Genomic DNA, 19298 nt, shown 5'->3' on the forward strand with positions numbered 1-19298 from the left:
TTGCGATCCGAATCGATGGACTGACTCAACAACGGAGTGTGGTACCCACTACATTTGCCCCGATCACATTTTTCCCTGTAAAATAACCCACTTGTGCTTCACATTTATGAAGGAATCGGTTCAAAATGGACCCACTCCGGCCGGCCGAAGGGCAAATTTAAATCAATTCCGATCCGCGTCTGGTTCACACTTGCGCCTAATCAATTTATCCAAAAAGATGGGGGGGGGGACATCAGCATCAAAAAGACGTGGGTGAAATGGGTCTCGCTTCAGCGATGCAATTTAAGTGGGAACCATGGAGATTTAAACCTATTCAAACTGATTTGCAATCTGGTTTAAAAGATAGTGGGAATGAGGCCTAGGTAAGCTTTACTCCTTGCTTTCCTTGGGGTCTGTTGCTATTTTAAAGTGCCTTCAGATCGTTTCCAACTTCCAGCAATCCAAAGGTGAACCTTTCATGCAGGTTTCTTGGCAAGATTTGTTCTTCCTCTGAGGCTGAGAGAATGTGACTTGCCCATAGTCACCCATTGGGTTTACATGACCGAGTAGGGATTCGAAGCCTGGCCTCCAGAGCCCTAGTCCACCACAAACCACTACACCACATTGTCCTCCCAAAGATATATCTAGAAGAGACCGAGGTTGAAGTGTGACTTTCCCCCAAGGGCACCCAGTGGGTTTTCATGGCCAAGCTGGGATTCGAACCCTGGTCTCCACAGTCCCAGTACAATGCGCAAACCACTAATCCATGGCAGTGAGAGAAACGTATTTATTATTCTACTTCTGGAGAAACATAGTTGGCCACATTCCTAAACATTGCCTTCCAAACACTTTGCCTTCCAATCTCTCCATTGCAGATTGATTTTTGAAGGTTCATGAGAAACAGGGGAGCCATAAAAAAAAAGTGGAAAGGGAAGGAGGGAAGAAGAGAAGGAGGAGGAGGAGAATATAATGATCCTATACTTGCAAGGCTCTCAGATATTCCTTTCAAAGTTCAGGGGATAATGTTTTAAAAAATTGACTTTTCTTTATGAATTTTTAATAGTGATGAATTTTTCAGCAACTACTAGCCGGGCCCCTTTAACTCTCCCTCCCCTTGATCCATACATCTATCAGCATCCATAATACACAGGGAATCCGGTTTTATTTTGATTTTCCAAAGTTGAATGTGTTTTTGCGCAAGTGTGAACTTGAAGCCACAGCTTTGGCCTCCAGGCTCCAAGTGCCACCTGCTGGACAAAGCGAGGAACATCACCCATCCAAATAATAAACCCCCTCTAAACAATAATGATAAAATGTGGTTGCAGGTGTTTAAGGGTGCCGAAACGGCAGGGAAACTAATCTGGGCAGGCAAGGTTTTTAAAATACAGACTCCTTGGCTTGCCGTCTCTGGGAAAGCAAAGAATAAAGCAGTTAAAAATCCTGTTGGGAATTCTTTTAAGTGGAGTTACATCTTCAGGGGTTAAATTTGGGCAGTTTTGTAACATCTGTATCCAGTAAAGGGCTGCTATTACACTACTACATAGCATAGCCAGCAAAGTGATCAATGTGCATGAGGACCAGTGCGCATCGGTCCGATTGCACAAAAGTGGGACTCAAGGTAGGTTCCAAAAATTGAAAACAAATACAGTGTAATTTCTTGTAAGGCATAAGTAGACTGGAAAGGGAAGCAAGGTGCTTATGACTCACTTGGTGGCAATGGCATGGAGACCTTGGCATTAAGATAATGACTGACATTGGACATAATGGTTGCATTGCATCCATCAGAGCGAGAATCAACCTCTTTCCCAGCAATTGCGCTTGAGCATTGCATGGCTTCATGTTGACTGCAATGGTTATTTGGATCAGCATCCAAGTCCAGGCAGGGTAGTGATTCCTGTGCATTTCGTCTGTGGGAAATCCACCCCACATTGTCCAGAAAGGTCCTGGAGCAGCCGAACCTTTCCACTTGGCTCTGTCTCCTCAGATTCCGTCATTCTCAGCAAAGGAAATCTATATTGTTTGAGACAGTGAGATGAAGAGACAGGTTGAGAATGATCTTTCTTTTCCCCTTGTCGGTATGAAAAGGGAGAGCAGAGGACTAGAGTTCAACCTTGAACCATTACTAGAGGTACACCATCTTGCAGTTCGGTCCAAGTGAATTGACCCATGCGCAATCCAGGCCAGCAATGATGTGTTGTATGTTTCACAGTTTTGGTAGGAGAGACACGCTGGTGGTTGCACTTCCATCGCATCTGGAGGTTGGCCCAGTTTCTGCCACCTGCATTAGAAGGATGTACAGGAAGTCTCTGCAAAATCTCTCGTCATTCAGATTTGGGGTTCAGTCTGGCATCAATGCATAACATGCATGTCTTCTCTATGTATCACCAATAAGCTTGTATTGGTTAATCTATCGATTGGAAAGATGCCTCCTCCTCCTCCCAGCTCACCTGAGTGTCTCTGTGGCTCTCATCTGCCCAGCTGTTGGGGTTCCTGGTGCCCCTCATGAATCGGAGGGGGTGCCGGGGTGTCCCACGAGACTGAGCCAGGTGGGCATTCCTGGGGCAACCTTGGCAAGGGACGATTACGGACCCAGTGGGCAGAAGATCCACTCTGAACAGAGGAAGAGGAAGAGTAGGAGTCAGCAAGCGGTGTAGGACTCTTGTTGTTGTGTGCCTTCAAGCCGGTTTTTCCCGACTTACGGCAACCCTAAGGCGACCTGATCATGGGGTTTTCTTGGCAAGATTTGTTCAGAGGAGGTTTGCCATTGCTTTCCCTTGAGGCTGAAAGGGTGTGACTTGCCAAAGGTCACCCAATGGATTTCACGGCCGAGCGGGGAATCAAACCCTGATCTCCAGAGTTGTAGTCCAATATCCAAACCACTATGCCATGCTGGACTGCCAACCCTCAAATGAAATTTTCCTTCAGTCCCCACATTTCTAGCATTGCAGAAGATGAGATATTGAAAACCATTCACACCAGGAAGGCTTCCATTTGCGGTGCTTGTGTTCCCTGGGTTACTTCGCCCGCAGCTTGAAGGTAGAAGCCAGCATGGTTTGAACATTGGACTAGTAGGACTCTGGGAGGCCTGGGTTCAAATTCCCACTCAGCCATGGATTGTCAATGGGTGTCCTTTGGAAAATCACACTCTTTCTCAGCCTCAGAGGATGGTGATGGTGGCAAACCTCCTCTGAACAAATTCAAGAGTTAGTATGGTGTAATGGTTGGAGCGTTGGATTAAAACCCAAGGAAGCCAGGGTTCAAATCTGCACTCGCAGGGGAGGCCATGTACCGGCCCTGTGAGTAGTTATCCTCTTTGAAAAGTTTATGGATACCTGCCTTTCCTAAAAAGAGAGACTCACAAAAAACTTTGACTGTTGGACTGCAGTTCCCATCATCCTTGCTAGCAGGACCCTTTCAAGGCAGAGTCGGTTCACACTTCTGACAATTGCTTTGTATTTAAGCCCACCAAAAGCTCAACCATCATTTTAAGTCAGCAAGCAGCATTGTTGAGAAGCTGGGCTCCCCAAATGGAAACCAGACAGCCAAAAGGTATCGGTTGCATTTGCACCCAAGGCTTCACTCACCTGATAATCTGGATTGGGGACTTTCTTCTGCCGTGGAAGATTCGTTCGAGGGGGGACTGGGGGTATCTCGAACTCGGGGTCTGGGCAGGGTGAGGAAATGGCATTTCCAGACATCTGGAAGGAGAAAGTCCAGGGTTAATAATTCAGATGGAGTAACTCCCTCTTCAGTTTTCATGCGATCCCTCTTCTATTCCCTCCTCAGTCCCAGTCTTGACAAAGGATATCTCTCTTTGCTAATTTCATTCTCAAAGGAAGCAGACAGTAATTGCTGCAGTTTTCTTCCTGCTGCCAGAAACCAGTTTTTGAAGACTATTTTCACAGTCTGAAGCTTACTCTACACAAAATTTGCAAGTGAGTTTTTATTCTCCAAAAACAGCATTTTATGGGTGGGGAAAACCAGCATTTTTGTGCAGAAACTAATATTTCCTTACTTGTTCAGAAAATACTATTAAATATTATTTTTGTATGCAGAAAATGCTGCTTTCTATACAAATGTGTGTGTGCGCGCGCACACACACACACCATGGACGAATTTTGCACAGAATAATGGTGCAACTACACTGTAGACGTAATGTAGTGTGACACTACTTTAACTGCCATGGCTCCATCCAACAGAATCGCGGGATTTATAGTGTTTTTGGAGACACCAGAGATCTTTGGCACAGAAGGATAAAGAACCATGGGTTGAAATATATTACAAAACTATGTATAGCAAACCTTGATTTTGCTATTTAATATAAGGGACACCGTTTAACCATGATGTAGTATTTAATGGGACTTGAGCATCCACTGATTTTGGTATCCACAAGGGGTCCTGGAACCAAACCACAGTGGAGCCCAAGGCCCTACTGTATCATATATCATATCATATCATATCATATATCATTTTATATTACCGGTATTTAAAACTACAAATCCCTGGATTCCATCAGATTGCACTACAGAACTTCAATTGGTGCCAAAGTGCATTATTTCTATAGTGTATATGTGCTCTAGGTCTCAAATTGTAAAGATTTGCGTCTGTCCAGGTTTTGCCTCATTGGCATTTCCCGACACTCAAGAAATACAATGTTTTTGTATAAAACAAATAAATTGCCGAATATTTTGCGAACTTCCCCGTTATTCCTTCCGCTGCTCATCCTGACCTCTTTCTCTTGCTGCAAAGTGGCCAGCTCCTGCAAGACAGACTCCACGTCTTCCAGGTCCCCTTCATCCCCGTCTTCTTCCGTCCCGGGGGGCTCCTCTTTGTAGCTGAAGGGGTCCACGACGATGTCCTCGTGGCCCCAAATCTCATGTCGGCAGAAGGGGCACGTGTGCGCTTCGGAGAACTGCCAGGGCACCAAGAAAGGGCTCTGTTAGGGTCGGCTCCCCCAGCCAAAGCCAAGGCTCCAAACGCACCCATCTATCAGGCCAGGTAAGGCCCAGTCACCTGTAATGCTAGGAAAGGGATGCTGTGACAAAGGCATTGCAGCATCCTTTTCAACTCAATTCATTCCTCTTTGATTCGCCGGATTAAGTTGCAGAGTGTGCCTAAGGTGGCCAAGATGGGTAGCCACTGGTTGAGGGTTTCATTTTTAATGGGCGCTCTACATTCGCTGGGGTTAGGGGTTCTGGACCCCAATGATAGTGGACCTCCCCCCAAATATAAACCACTTTTAACCTGAGAGGACCCCTCTCTAGGAATCTCTGGCTCTAGCAGTTCTATGGTCAACCTCTGTAGGAATTTGACGGCAGGAGGACCTACAAATGCCTAGAGAAGTGTCCTCTCTAGGAGTCACTAGGTCCTCCAGCATGCCTCTATGGTCAAATTCCAGGCAAATTGCACAGTTCCCAAAGAGAACACAGTACTGAAATCAGTGAATCATCAAACCTGCAAAAGGCAAAGCTGCAAATGTGGAGGGCCGACTGTATTTTAGGATAATAAGTACAGTTGGACCTCTGTATTCACGGATTCTTTATCCACGGATTCAAGCATCCATGGCTTGAAAATATTCCAAAAGTACGTATAGCGAACCTTGATTTTGCTATTTAGTATAAGGGACACCTTTTAACCATGTCGCTGTATTTAATGGGACTTGAGCATCCACTGATTTTGGTATCCACAAGGGGTCCTGGAACCAAACCCCAGCAGAGACCAAGGGCCTACTGCATATTATTATTGTTGTTGTTGTTGTTGTTGTTGTTATTGGGTCCCCAATTTTCCCTCCCAACCCGGCTGCCTTGGATGATGCCATTTATATGGAACTCAATGAATGCCCCTTCAGGTAAAGGAAATAGGAGCCTCAAAGCCTTGCCTGTTCTTTCACCCGGAACATGAATGACAAGAAGGCTCTTTTTCCCCTTTAATTTTAATAAAGGGCTTTTGCTGAAGCCGTTGCAGGAAATGAATATTAACCAGCGTTGGGACTTTCCCTCTTCCATGCTTTGTTTATCTATTAACTGAACAAAAACCCTCTGGGTACGTATGAACAGAAGAGGAGAGACTAGCATTAAAGCCAAGCTTTAAGGGAGAAGAAAGAGCCAGAGTTCTCTTTTGGACTACAACTCCCAGAATCCCCAAGTTTGCATGATCAGCTGGGCAATGCTTGTCTGGGGGATGCTGGGACTTGTAGCCTCAAACATTAACCGCAAGACCTGGGAAAGGAGAAGAAGCGTTCATGTTTCAGATTCTGGGGAGATACTTTTTGGAAAACAATTCCCACAATCCCCAGCCTGTCACAAACAGTGGGCAGTGCCTAGCTGGGGGATTCTGGGAACTGTAATCCAAATCAGTAATCCTTTCCCTAAGCTCTGATGAGGAAAAAGACATGCAGATTTCAGTGTTCAGGAAAGTCACTTTTTTGACTACAGCTTCCAGAATCCCCAAGCCAGAATGGTCAGTGGTCACGCATGGCTGGGGAATTATGGGAGATGTAGTCCAAAACAGTTACGCCTTTCCATGAGTCAGTCTAGACACAAGGAAGAGGAAATATAGGAGGAAGAGAAAAGGAAGCATGAGAAGAAATAATGATAACAGGAAGAAAAAGAAGGAAAAAAGAAGAGGAAGAAAAATAAGAGAAAATCCAAGAAGAAAAAGAATGAGAAGATGTAGAAGAAGAGGAAGAAGGTTTCCCCAAACTGTGAAGTCGGAGGCTTTCACGGCTGGCATTCATAGTTTTTTGTGGGCTATGGGATGGTGTTCTGGAAGGTCAGGAATAAACTCTTCCAGAACTTGGCCCCATAGCCCAAAACCCCACAACTTTCCCCAAATTCTCTGGTTTGGGTCTCCAAGTTCTTGGATTTCCACGTTGTTGCAGCGGCTGCCCAACGTGGCCTCCTGGTCCCTCCATCCTGGGGGTCAAAAAGGGTCAGAGGTTAGGGACTGACCTGCCAGGCGTCCAGGCAGCCCCGGCACAAGAGGTGACCGCAAGGCTGGATCCGGACGTCCTTGTTGTTCTCGGCACAGATCTTGCATAGCTGGAAGGTGGAGCCCACCTGGCAGTACAGCTCAAACTGCTCCTGTAATGCAATGCAAGGAAACTCAGCTGTCAGAAATCAGGACTCCCATCTCTGCCCAGCTGGTTAACACATCTGGAGGTTGCCCCTTCCTCCATGTTGCCATGTGCCCAAAGCTAGTGAAGACATTAGGGCACCCTGGGCATTGTGTGTGTGTGTATGGTGTACTATCATGGATAGATAGATAGATAGATAGATAGATAGATAGATAGATAGATAGAATAGATAGATACAGTAGATAGAACTCGTAGCACCTTTGAGACAGCATGAGCTTTCCTAGACTGAAGATGCATTTTGGAAGTAGACTGAAGTTTATGAAAGCTCATGCTACCAACTTCTTTCTTTCAGTTAGTCTCAAAGCTGCTCAAAGATCTCTCTACATACTGATTCTACAGACTAACATGGCTATATCTTTGATATGTGTGTGTGTGTGTTGTGTTGTGTTGTGTTGTGTTCCTCCTTGGCAATGTGGTACCACCATACGTAAGGTCCCTCTCCCAACAGGCACCTGCCCAACCTCTGACACCAAGGAAACAAGGCATCCGATGAAGACCTTTAGGTTTTTCCTTCCTTTGGAAGGCTTTTTGTATGTCACTTAAAAAACCCAGCGTTTCAGGAGTTTGGTAATGATGGAAAAGAGCAGTAGAGGAAGGGTACATCCACACTGTAGAAATAATGCAGTTTGGCACCACTTTAACTGCCATGGCTCCATCACTGCAGAATCCTGTAGTTTTTGTGATGCACCAGCACTTTCTGGCAGAAGAGGCACAAGACATTGTGAAACCACAAATCCTCGCATCCCATAGAATGGAGCCACAGCACTTCAAGTGGTGTCCGACTGCATTACTTCTGCAGTGTAGACGCACCCAAAGTGGGGCTTTAAGGGCAGTGTGTGTGCTTGTGTGTCTACGCATAGACGTACTTGGCTGACCCGGATTCGGTTCCGTGGCACGGCCTCGGTCAACTCTGTGAGGTCTGGGTTGGCGTTTTTCCCATCTGGATACAGGTAGCTGTAGGATGAGACAGAAAGCATCACAATTTGTTTTGCAATTCATCAATAACTGCAAATGGGCACAAAAGAGGTTTATAAAGTTTTGCATGGACTAGCTTCTGATAATCCAGGTTTTCTCAAAAGAAACGGGGGAAATCCTGCTTTCAAAAAACCCATGCTGAGGAGGATTTGCCCCAGAACTGGGGTGCAAACCACCAATTGGAGTGTGAATAAACTGGTGCCAATATGAGCTACCTACTTTTAATCCAGGGTAAATTTCAGGGTATATAGTAGTATACTAGTGTGAATGGGCCCTAAGGAAGCTGAATCCTAAAAATTGCATTGTGTTGCCCTTGGCCAAAAAGGACACTCTCTTCATGCTCTGAGCCAATCTGCACTGCAGAATTAATACCTTTTGACACCGCTTTAAATGCCATGCTCAATGCTGTGGAATGCTGGGATTTGTAGTTTGTCATGGCGCCAGCGCTCTTTGATAGGAAAGGTTAAATATCTCACAAAACTACAAATCCCAGAATTCTGTAGCATGGCAGTTAAAGCAGGGTCAAACTGCATTATTTCTGCAGAGCGGATGGGATCTGAGATTTTGGAGAAAATTTTTTTCTCCTTTAAAACCCTCCTTGCCCAAAATCCAACCTGTTTTTAATGAAAAGAGTGAATTCCAGATCAAAATACACCGTTTATTGTAGGAAACACCTCCTCTCTTTTTAAAAAAGATTAATTTTTCATATTAAAAATTGCATATTTAGGGGTACAAAATTTTCATGAAAAGGTTTGGAGATGTGCAAAAAAAAACCATTGGAAAGTTAGCTTGCAATCTCACCCTGTGGAAGAACGTATTTATATTATTCATTCTTGTATGGAAAGACAGAACAAAGCAAAGACCTATATATCTCCACCATGCACTGACTTTCAGGAATCAAACCTGGTGATGTTAAAAAAAGATGAAGGTTGTTGAATTGCACATTTGTGGATCATTTAATTTCTCTCCGCTTGCGGAAACAACCCCTTTATTCCTGCAAAGTCAGCTCCATCCCATTCAGGAGACCCATCACTCACAAGCCTTCCTTGTGTCCATCATTCAATGCTTGGAAGAGAGGTTTGTTCTGAGGAATCGTCTGCAGGATGTTTCCATTTTCTGTCACATAACCAATGGCCCACTGGCCCAGCCGAGTGCAGCTGAGTCGGAAGATGTAGCTGAGATGGAAAGAAGAACACATAGAAGTATTACACTCCGGGGGGGGGGGGGGGGGGGCATGCAATGAATAGATATAAAATAGGGGACACCTGGCTTGACAACAGCACATGCAAAAGTGATCTAGAAGTCCTAGTAGAACACAAGTTGAACATGGGTCAATAGTGTGATGCAGCAGCTAAAAAGGCCAATGCGATTCTAGGCTGCATCACTAAAAATACAGTGTCTAGATCAAGGGATGTAATAGTCCTATTCGATTCTGCTTTGGTCAGGCCCCACCTGGAATATTGTGTTCAGTTCTGGGCAAAACAAGTCAAAAAGGACATTGAGAAACTGGAGCCATGTGTCCAAAGGAGAGTGACTAAAATGGTGAAGGGTCTGGAAACCATGAAGCCCTATGAGGAGAGACTTAACGAGCAGGGGATGTTTAGCCTGGAGAAGAGAAGGTTAAGAGGTGATATGATGATAGCCCTGTTTAAATATTTGAAGGGATGTCATATTGAAGAGGGAGCAAGCTTGTTTTCTGATGCTCCAGAGACTAGGACCCAATGGAGCAATGGATGCAAACTATTAGAAAAGAGCTTCCTGCTCAAGATTAGAAAGAAGTTCCTGACAGTAAGATCTGTTTGACAGTGGAAGATGCTGCCTTGGAGGGTGGTGGAGTCTCCCTCTTTGGAGGTTTTCAAACAAAGCCTAGATGGCCATCTGTCTGGAGTGCTTCGATTGTGAGTTCCTGCATGGCAGAATGGGGCTGGACTGGATGGCCTTGGGGGTCTCTTCCAACCCTATGATTCTCTATGAGAACCTGATGATCAGTTCTGAGGGGAGACAGCAGGGGGAGCTGTTGCCCCAGGAGGGACACTAGAAACAGACTGCAGGTTTTCTTTTGTGTTGGCATTAACATGTTAACACTAAACTGTGGGAGAAATTCCATCCTAACACGAATCCACCAAAACTTGCAAGAGTCTTTGTCTCCCAGATGGAAAATACTGATTTTTTAGAAATTCAAACATAGAGGAAAGTGGAATGGATGGACTCCATGCTCTCCAATGTTGCAGATGAAAGCCAGGACATATCTAGCCAAGCAACTACATGATTGTGGTCCAGATGGCAAAAGCTATTTCATGAGGAAGAACACAGAAGCTTAGAGAGGCTGCAGAAGATTGCTTTGACCTGAGCTGACTGGGAAGAGCATGCTTCTGTCTCACTCTTTTCCTTCACGAACCCCATGGAGTTTGTGGAGTGCAAACTATAGTTGCACTTTGAATTTTCAGTTTGCAGCACATGAAGGAAGCTGAGGACAAAGGGAGAAAGTGGAAGGAGGAGAGAGAAGCCGGGACATTTTAGCACCAACTGAGAAAGTGAGAAGGCAGAGGGTTAACTGGGACAGTCCTTGCCAAACTGGGACCGTTGAAGGTATGGGATTCTTCTTCCCCTCCCCATTCCCAAGTCTATTCTGAGCCTGAAGAGTCCAAAATTCATCTGGCTAAGGGTCCTGCTTTACCTTCCAGGCTTCTTGGTGTAGGCTTGGAGACGCTCCTTGACTTCGTCATAGGTGAGGAAGGCCATGTACCCGGGGTGCGTTACTGCGAGGTAGGTCCAGTTCTTCAGCAACGTTGGCCAAGGCTGTTATTGCGGAGGGACAAAGTGGAGAGGAGTGTGATCCGGAGATGGGAAGACCATTGAGCCATCTAGACTTATAACTGAGTCAGACCATTGACCCATCTGGACTTATAACTGAGTCAGACCATTGACCCATCCGGACTGGGACTGTCGACTCTTGACTGGGAGAAATGGCCTTCAAGGGTTTCAAGTGGGGGTCTTTCCTGGAAGCTGGGATCTTTTGCAAAAGGCTCTGGGAGGTTGTCTTCTACTGGGTCACACCAACAATGGTCCAACTAGGCCAGCCTTGCCCGCTCTGGTTGGCAGGAGGAGCTCTACTTTCCTAATCTTACCTGGCAGTACCAGAGACTGGAGCCCCAGGGCCTTTTGCTTGAGAAGACAGGAAGGTCCCCATATCTTTAGGTGGACCCTTGCTCCATCCAGGCCAATGTGGCCAACTCTGGAGGGCAGCGTTTTAGAAACAACCCAAAGTTGAAAAGACAGATAAAACATCTTTGATAGAAAGCCCTCCTACTGCTTTTGTCGAAGTGTGTGTTTGTTCTCCCCCTTTTAATAAAGCAACCTTCTGGATTTTAAAAAAACAAAAGCATGTACCCTCTTGCTCAAATTTAATCTGATTTAAGAGCTACAAAGTCTTTTTCACTTTTCTGAAACGGAAATGACAACGTCTGCAGCTCCATTTGCTGCTGTGACTGACCGCCTCTCCCACCCACGGAGGGAAGCTCTGAGTGATGGACCTACAGAAACCACATCCTGCAGCGTGGTCAAGAGACCTCATTCTCTTTAGAGATGGTGGGCCTTTGGCGGGAGAGAACAAGAACCCAGCTGAAGGCAGAGATCATCCACTGGGCTTGCAGGGAAGGAGGCATTTTTGGGGGTACAAAGAGTTGCAGCCTATGCCAGTGGCATCACTAGGGTTAGCATCACTAAAGTGTGGCAACTCAGGCTGGCAGCCACCCCACAATTCCAGAGAGTAGGAATTGCTGGTGGAGGAAGTAAGGGTCCAGTCTGGGTTGTCTATGGCGTTGGATGGTTGGCCCTTGGGGGTCCCTTTCAACTCTAGGGACCTTTATCACACTAGTGAAATCCTGCTGAGAAACCGGATTTAAACTAGATTTAAATTAGAAAAAAAACTGCAAATGCCACATTCCTGCAAACGTGAAATAACGCGAAGTTAAAGTGAACCCAAAATGGGGAAAAACTGCAGCTTTTTACTTTCGGGATGTTCCGAAAGTGAAACGACGTCGTTTTTGTCCCTTTTGCCTACGCTTTAACTTCGCATTATTTTACGTTTGCAGGAACGTGGCATTTGCAGGTTTTTTCTAATTTAAATCTAGTTTCAATCCCGTTTCTCAGCTGGATTCCACTAGTGTGATAAGGTCCTAAAGGAGTTGGACCAGATGGCCCTTGGGGTCTCTTCCAACTCTATGTTTCCTAAGACCCTTTGCAGGCGGCCATGGCAGGCAGAGGATGCTCACATCGCTTTGGTTTCGAGTGATTTTGAACTTTTATAGATTCCCAAACTTGGCAAAAGCAATTATTATTGCTTTCAATACCAACCCTTCCCCCAGAATAAATTCCTGTCCATTTTGGTGAGTTGTACCTGGAAGAGGCGGCTGAAAACGTCAAACTCAAAGACGGAGATGTGTCCGCTGCAGGTGAGGTCAATGGTGGCCCTCAAAGCCACGGCCATTGCGCCGGGTTCCACAGGGTGGACTCTATGAAGCCCTTCCCGAAATTCGGCCCAGGAGACCAGACTTCTGTGGAGGAGAAAAGACAAGATAATTGTATGACACCTCGATCCATCTGGAGAGGCGGGATATAAATATTTATTTATTTAACCCTAGTTTTATTCACATATCCCGTCATTTCAGGTTAAAATGGAGCAGCCTCCCTTCGAAGGAATGATACAGAGCAACCTGAATCGATTCGGAAACTCATTCATGCTGCCAATAATTCGGATCTTTCCAGAAAACTTTGTGGGGGGAAAACCCATTATAGTGGGTTCCAGATCCCCCTGCGTCAAGGGGAAATCCATGTATGCTCGCAACCCATTGCAAACAATGGGTTGTGTGTTCACGGCATGGGATAGCGTGTGCGCCATGGACACACACATACCATTTCTTTGTCGCACTGCTTCAGCGTAAGCTCACAGTCACATATAGTGTGCCCGCATATGGCGCAGGTTCACTGTATTGAGTATCCTAGGTTGAGCGGGGTTTTTTGGCAGCCCTCCAAAGTGCATCAAGTGTATTTGGGATGTGTGTAAACAACAAGGATTCAACCCGGATTCCTCCTGGATTATTTTCGTAGCATGAATGGGGCCCTGGTTTCCATCTGTGGAATATGGAAGAGTATGTCCCAGGTTGAAGCCTCCCTTGCAAGGAAGGCCTCCGTTGCCTCACCTGGTGCCCCAGGTCTCTCTCCAGAAGGACTGGGCCTCCGGTTTGTGGAGCTGGTAGCTGCTGCCCTGGTCCTGCCCTTCGGGAAACAGGGCTTGGAGCTCGGCCACCATGTGGCTGAAGATCAGCGAAAGCTTTGTGAGATTCCTCCTACAATGGGAAAAGCAAGACAGAAAGCAGATCTGTCTGTCAGTCAAAGTGTATCTGGAGGTTGCAAGAAGTGCATCTCTGTAACAATTCATAAACTATACGTTTGTTCTCGTCATTGCTCTTGTATGCCTCCAAGTCATTCCTAACTTGCGACGGCCCTGTAGTGAACCTATCACAGCGTTTTCTTGGCAAGATTTGTTCAGAAGAGGTTTGCCATGGTCTTCTCCTGAGGCTGAGAGAGTGTGACTTGACCAAGGGTCACCCAATGGGTTTCTATGGCTGAGTTGGGAATCAAATGCTGGTCTCCAGAATCCGAATCCAACATTCAAACCACTATGGCACCCTGGCTCTCAAAACTAGACATAAATAATTTTAAATACAACCAGCCCTCCATATCCACTGATTCTTTATCCATGGATTCAAGCATCCAAGGCTTGAAAATATATTTTTAAAAATTCCCAAAAGCAAACCTTGATTTTGCTGTTTTACATAAAAGGCACCATTTTGTTATGCCATTGTATTTAATGGGATTTGAGCATCCAGCGATTTTGGTATCCAGAGAGGCCCTGGAACCAAACCTCAGCAAATAACAAGGGCCCACTGTACCATTGATTTGCAATTCAGATGTTAAGGTTTGTACATGAAATTGACTGGGTGACCCTGGGAAAGTCACACTCTCTCAGCCTCAGAGGATGGCCATGGCAAAAACCCCTCTAAAGAAACGTGGCAAGAAAACCCTGTGATAGATTTCCCTTTAGGGTCACGCAACAACAAATATGTTGAGAAACAGATGGGAAATCTGGGGACTGGAGGAGAAACATTTACCAAGCTGGTTAGAAAAATCAGCCTGGCTTGCTTTCTGCCTTGACCGGTAGCCAAAGAATATTATCTGCCCTCCTGGGTCCCAAAACGCCATGGCCTGGCTGCCAGTTGCTGCAAATCTGACCAAAGTCCAGCAAAAAGCCTTCTAGAGGTGCAAAGTCCCTTTGAGAACTGGCTGCAGAAACTCCTCCTTCGTCCATAACTTTGTTCTGGCCCCAGATCTTGGAGAGGAAAGACTCAAAGTGCACTCAGTGATAAAGCTGGATTTGAACAGAAATGGTGTGTGTACATATGGGATGGGCAGGGTTTTAAGACCAGTGGTATAACAGGTGGAAGGAGGGCAAATTAAAGTTATTGCTACCCCAAGATTCTGCACAAAATCCCATGAAATGTTCCTTTCGTTACCAAGTTGCTATGACTTAAGACCTTTGTTTTTAGCATTAAGAAATAGAATTAAGGCAGCCAAAGGAAAGGGCTAGAAATGCAAAGACCGGAAATAGAAGAATCAGCAAAATGTCAACATCTCAACCTCTGCAAAATGTCATGGCCGAGCGGAGATTCGAACCCTGGTCTGTTGAGTCCTAGTCCAGTCCTCAAACCACTACGCTACACTGGTTTAATATTTTTAACCCAGGCTGCATTTACACTGCAGAATTAATGCAGCAACGCTGCTTTAACTGCCCTGGCTCAATGCTATGGAACCCTGGGATTCATAGTTTTGTGAGAATACAGCCTTCTGTGTCAGAGATCTCTGGTGCCACAACAAACTACAAATCCCAGGCTTCCTTAGCACTGACCAAAGCACCAAACCTTGCTAAGAGCTTTAGGAAATTTCTTCCCCATCCTCACTGTTTTCATTCAAATATGTTCCGGTGATGGGAAGGCTAATGAACATTGCTAGGCTAATGTTCTTTGGGTCCAGACCAGAAAGCATTTGTTTGTTTTGCAAAGGAAGAAAGGAAGGGAAAGAAAGGAGAAAAGATAAGAAAGAAAGGCATCTGGCTGGCCCTTTGTGCCTCTAATGGTTGCATCTGAGGCCAAAACCCAACGGAGGCAGCTTTGCATTAAGTTCTGGAGATGGAAAGACCCTTTATTTTGCAGATACAGTTGGCTCTGCGCCTCCACAGATTCTATATCCACGATTCAACCATCCAACACTTGAAAATATTTTAAAGCATAACTTGATTTTGCTATTTTGTACAAGGGGCACCATTTTATTATGCTGTTGCATTTCATGGGACTTGAGCATCCACCGATTTTGGTATCCACAAAACGCTAGCGGATACCAAGGGCCCAACATATACCAAAAATAATTCAGAAGGTTAGCTTTGGTGAGGGGAATGGGTTGGAAAGTTGCTGCAATGGCTTTTCTGAAATTTGAGATACTTTATGTGTTGTACAATTATGGCAACCCTATGTGGGGCTCAATTCAAAGTCCATAGGGAAGGCATTCACAGAACCACTGAAGTGGAAGATATCACCAAAGGTCATCTAGGTCAGCAACTCACTGCAAAAGCAAAACCCAGCAAACGCCAAGGACCCAGGAAGAGCCTAACCCAGTGATGCCCAAACATTGGTCCTCCAGATGTTTTGGACTTCAGCTTCCAGTATTCCTGATGGTTGGCCAACCTGGCTGGGGCTTTTGGGAGGAGAGGTCCAAAAACACCTGGTCTTCATTCCCATTTACAAAAACGGTTTGCAGTCTGAATCGATGAATCGATTTGACAGCGGAGTGTGGCTCCCACTACATTTGTGGCTCCCACTACATTAGCCCCGATTGCATTCCCCCCCATAAAATAACCCACGTCTGGTTCATATTCATGAATGAATCGGTTCAAGACGGACCCACTCTGGCTGGCTGAAGGGCAAATTGAAATCAATTCTGATCCGCACTTGTGCGGAATCAATGTATCCAAAAAGACACGGGGAAAAATCTGCACATGGCCTCCCCTCGCTGATTCGATTTAAAGTGGGAACCAGGATCATTTGAACCTGTTCCAACTGAATTGCGATCCAGTTTAAAAGGTAGTGGGAATGAGGCCCTGGAAGACCAAAGTTTGGGAACGACAGGTTTGCAACCTCATCTTTGTTAGGTGTCCCCCCTGTCACCTATTCAGTGCTATTTTTACCTGGCAGTGGATCCCTCTTTGAAGATCTCCTCTTTCTCCCGCTTGAAGAGCCGGGTGGTTTGCTTAATCTTCTCCTGCAGGTTGGTGAGGAAGACCAGCAAGTACCCTCCTTCCCCGATTTGGGCCAAACCGACCCCGTGTCGCTCTTGAATCAGCCGCAGGTGTTGGTACGCCTGGGGCACCAGGTAAGGCAGGTGCGGAGGGCTGTTCCTGAGGCCCAAGCGAGGCTGGCTCACCAGCTGTTGCAACTTGGCCAAACCCTGGAGGGCTTTCTCCATCGATCGGGGGCCCGAGAGCCACCGAGGGGGCCGGACAGTCCCTGCTTGGGTCGCCATGGCCAGCTGGAAAGAGCGGGCAGATTTCCCCAGGTGAGGCCTAACCCAGGCAGTGCCAGCTTTAGAGAGGGCTTGTCAGGGCGCCGTGCCAGCCTAAGCAGCAGGGAGGGGATGGAGGAAGAGAAAGGTAGCAAAGGGAGCCGTGGGGCGGGCGAGCCGAGCTGCAAAGGAAACAACCCAGCAGCCCCAGAGAGCCCTGACAAGTGTGACCACACTACTGTCTGCTGTGCGATGGCCACAAACACACCAGGCGGGCGGGAGGTGTGTGAAGAAGAAAGAGGAGGGTTCAGGCAGGCTGCTGCCTGCACCAAACAGGCTTGTTCTCTGCCTACGGGCATCACACCCTTCCCAGGCCCTGGATCATTATTCTTATTCTTATGTACCTCCTGCTGCGGCTCAATGCTGCATTTATGGGCTGCCACTGCAGTGCTGGCAAAGGGCAAGGCAGGGCAGGGCTCCGTGCCAAGCTTTCTTGTTTTTAAAGTCCGCTTCCTCTATAGTGGGCAATGTTTGCTGCTTCGGTTTATGGCACACTTTCCCCCCCAATGTGGGACCAGGGTGACCTTTTCCAGGACATGTCCAGGCATGTGTCCAGGAGGAATTCCCACATGACCAGAGTGACCAGGCGTCCTCCTTTCCCAGGACATGTCCTACATACATTTCAGCCTTGTGTCCAGGAGGAATTCCCCAATGCCCTCGATGCTGAGAATGACCATATGGGATGGGCAGGGTTTTAAGACCAGTGTGACCAGGTGTGCTCTTTTTTCCAGGACATGGCCTCCATCTCAGCCTTCTGTCCAGGGCCAGAAGAATACAGATCAATGAATGGGGCAAGAGAGACACTCTGCGCATGTCTAAAGGTGCTCTGTCCTCCATTAATACTCTCTGAATGGGCCAGAGTGAAGCCTCATGGTCCCTTATATTTGCCAAACATGCAGGGGTGACCAGGTCTCCTCTTTTTCCAGGACATGTTCTCCATGTCAACCTTCTGTCCGTGAAGAATTTCAAAACGCCCTCCATTTTGAGCACGCCTAGGAAGCATGAATTTATATTGCTGACATCTGGTCTCCTTGCAAACAGGCCACACTCTTTAAGGCGATTGAGCAGCAATAAAGAGAGCAACCTTTATGGGGGGAAAGGGAAGAGGTTTGACTGCAGCCACATATTATTTTATAGGAAATAAGAGGAAAGGAAGGAAGGAAGGAAGGGAAGTAGAGAAGAAGCAAAGTGTAGACAGCCCAGGGGTTAGAGAAGTTACTTTTCTAGACAACCGCTCAGTCACATTCTGGGAGTGGTAACTTTCCATTGCAAAAGCAACTTTCCCCAAGCTCTGGGCCAAGGGCTGATCTTCGATCACACCTTAAACCCAAAGTTTTAACACGTTGAAGAGCTGGAAGCCGAGAGGAAAGTTCACCTGGGACTGTGCCAGGATTCATCTGGGTTTGGGGAACTACCCCATTTTTGCACTGCCCCAGTTTGTCTTTGGGGCTTGGCCAACATTTTTGGGAGAGGTGACAACAGGCTGGGAGCTGAAATGTGAAATGGAGGACGTGATTCTTTGTACCTGTTTTTTATATATATATATATATATATATATATATATATATATATTGGGAGCCCCACCTTTCTTTGCTCACCTGAAAACTATTGACAAAGGCATAAAAGGAGAAGGAGAGACACTTGAAGTAACCAGAGGAAAAAGCAGAAGGAAGGAATGGCACTTCTGAGACATTGACTTATTTCAGCATAAACTTCCTTGCACTCTGGCAAAACAAGAGCTCTCTGGTTGCCATTCCTTGTTGGCCACTTGGGGGCGGTATTGCTCCATCGAATGCTCTCCAAAGACGCTGCTTTAGGCTGCGTCCGCACTGCAGAAGTAACCCTGGTTGACATCGCTTTAACTGCCGTGGCTCAATGCTATGGATGTGCAGTTTGTGAGGCGCCAAAAATGCACATGGTCAGCTTTCCAAATTTACTGCAGCGTGCGATTTCGTGGGCTGCTGCACCCCAAGTTTGCACGATGGAAACTGAAAGCGACCCACAAAATGAAACAGAGGTTAAAAGTCCCACAAACAATCAGGATGGCAATTCCTTGTTATTTGAACTTATTCGGCGGCACAGACTTTCAGAGCAATCCATGATGGAGGCAGTGAGCGACTGACTGACCTGTGGCTGAGTGGCAGGATTATGGGAGCTGCAGTCCCACAAAAGTCCCAGATTTTGCTGCCGTCTGAAGCAGAATAAGCCAACCAAGCAGCCAAAGCCAGCCGGGTTATTCTGGCACCAGAGGCCCAGAAAAAGCCGCAAGCGTCTGGTGATTAAAACATTGCAATAATGACAACAAATTAAAGAGTCAGTTATGCAACATCCCACATTTGCTGCCTGAAGCAGCTGCTTCGCTCTCCCTAACAACAAAGTTGGGCCAAAGGAGATTGGGCCTTTATTCCTGTGAATATTGTGTAATTGCGCGAAACGATTTCACACGATGTCGCACAAAGAAGCATTAATGCGCATCTTTTTACTTTTGGGATTTCAGCAACAATGCATTTCTGAGAATGATTTATTTGTGGCATTG

The 19298-nt window shown here is 46.4% G+C and overlaps 1 protein-coding gene across 1 annotated transcript; it reads right to left on the reverse strand.

Annotated features, from left to right (window-relative positions):
• Positions 1 to 746: 746 nt before the first annotated feature.
• Positions 747 to 16676, reverse strand: CBLC (Cbl proto-oncogene C). Its single transcript, XM_089478157.1, has 11 exons — positions 16389 to 16676; positions 13291 to 13437; positions 12489 to 12645; positions 10767 to 10888; positions 9127 to 9264; positions 7981 to 8068; positions 6930 to 7061; positions 4709 to 4891; positions 3564 to 3677; positions 2427 to 2589; positions 747 to 2257 (listed from the first exon to the last, which is right to left on the reverse strand). Exons 1-10 carry the CDS (start codon positions 16664 to 16666, stop codon positions 2446 to 2448), a joined length of 1503 nt encoding a protein of 500 aa, XP_089334283.1. The 5' UTR covers positions 16667 to 16676; the 3' UTR covers positions 747 to 2257; positions 2427 to 2445.
• Between the last annotated feature and the right edge of the window lie 2622 nt (positions 16677 to 19298).

The sequence above is a fragment of the Sceloporus occidentalis genome, unplaced genomic scaffold (genome assembly GCF_023333645.1).
Source record: "Sceloporus occidentalis isolate IW3139 unplaced genomic scaffold, rSceOcc1.0.p SCAF_13, whole genome shotgun sequence".
Lineage (NCBI taxonomy): Eukaryota > Metazoa > Chordata > Lepidosauria > Squamata > Phrynosomatidae > Sceloporus > Sceloporus occidentalis.

Excerpts from the sequence above, each read along its gene's own strand:
- CBLC (XM_089478157.1), bottom strand. The coding sequence starts at position 16,666 with ATGGAGAAAGCCCTCCAGGGTTTGGCCAAGTTGCAACAGCTGGTGAGC. Across the intron at positions 10,889-12,488 it reads TTTTCAGCCGCCTCTTCCAG|CCTTGGCCAACGTTGCTGAA; the intron begins GTACAACTCACC and ends CCGCAATAACAG. Across the intron at positions 2,590-3,563 it reads TCCCCAATCCAGATTATCAG|AGTGGATCTTCTGCCCACTG; the intron begins GTGAGTGAAGCC and ends TCCTCTGTTCAG.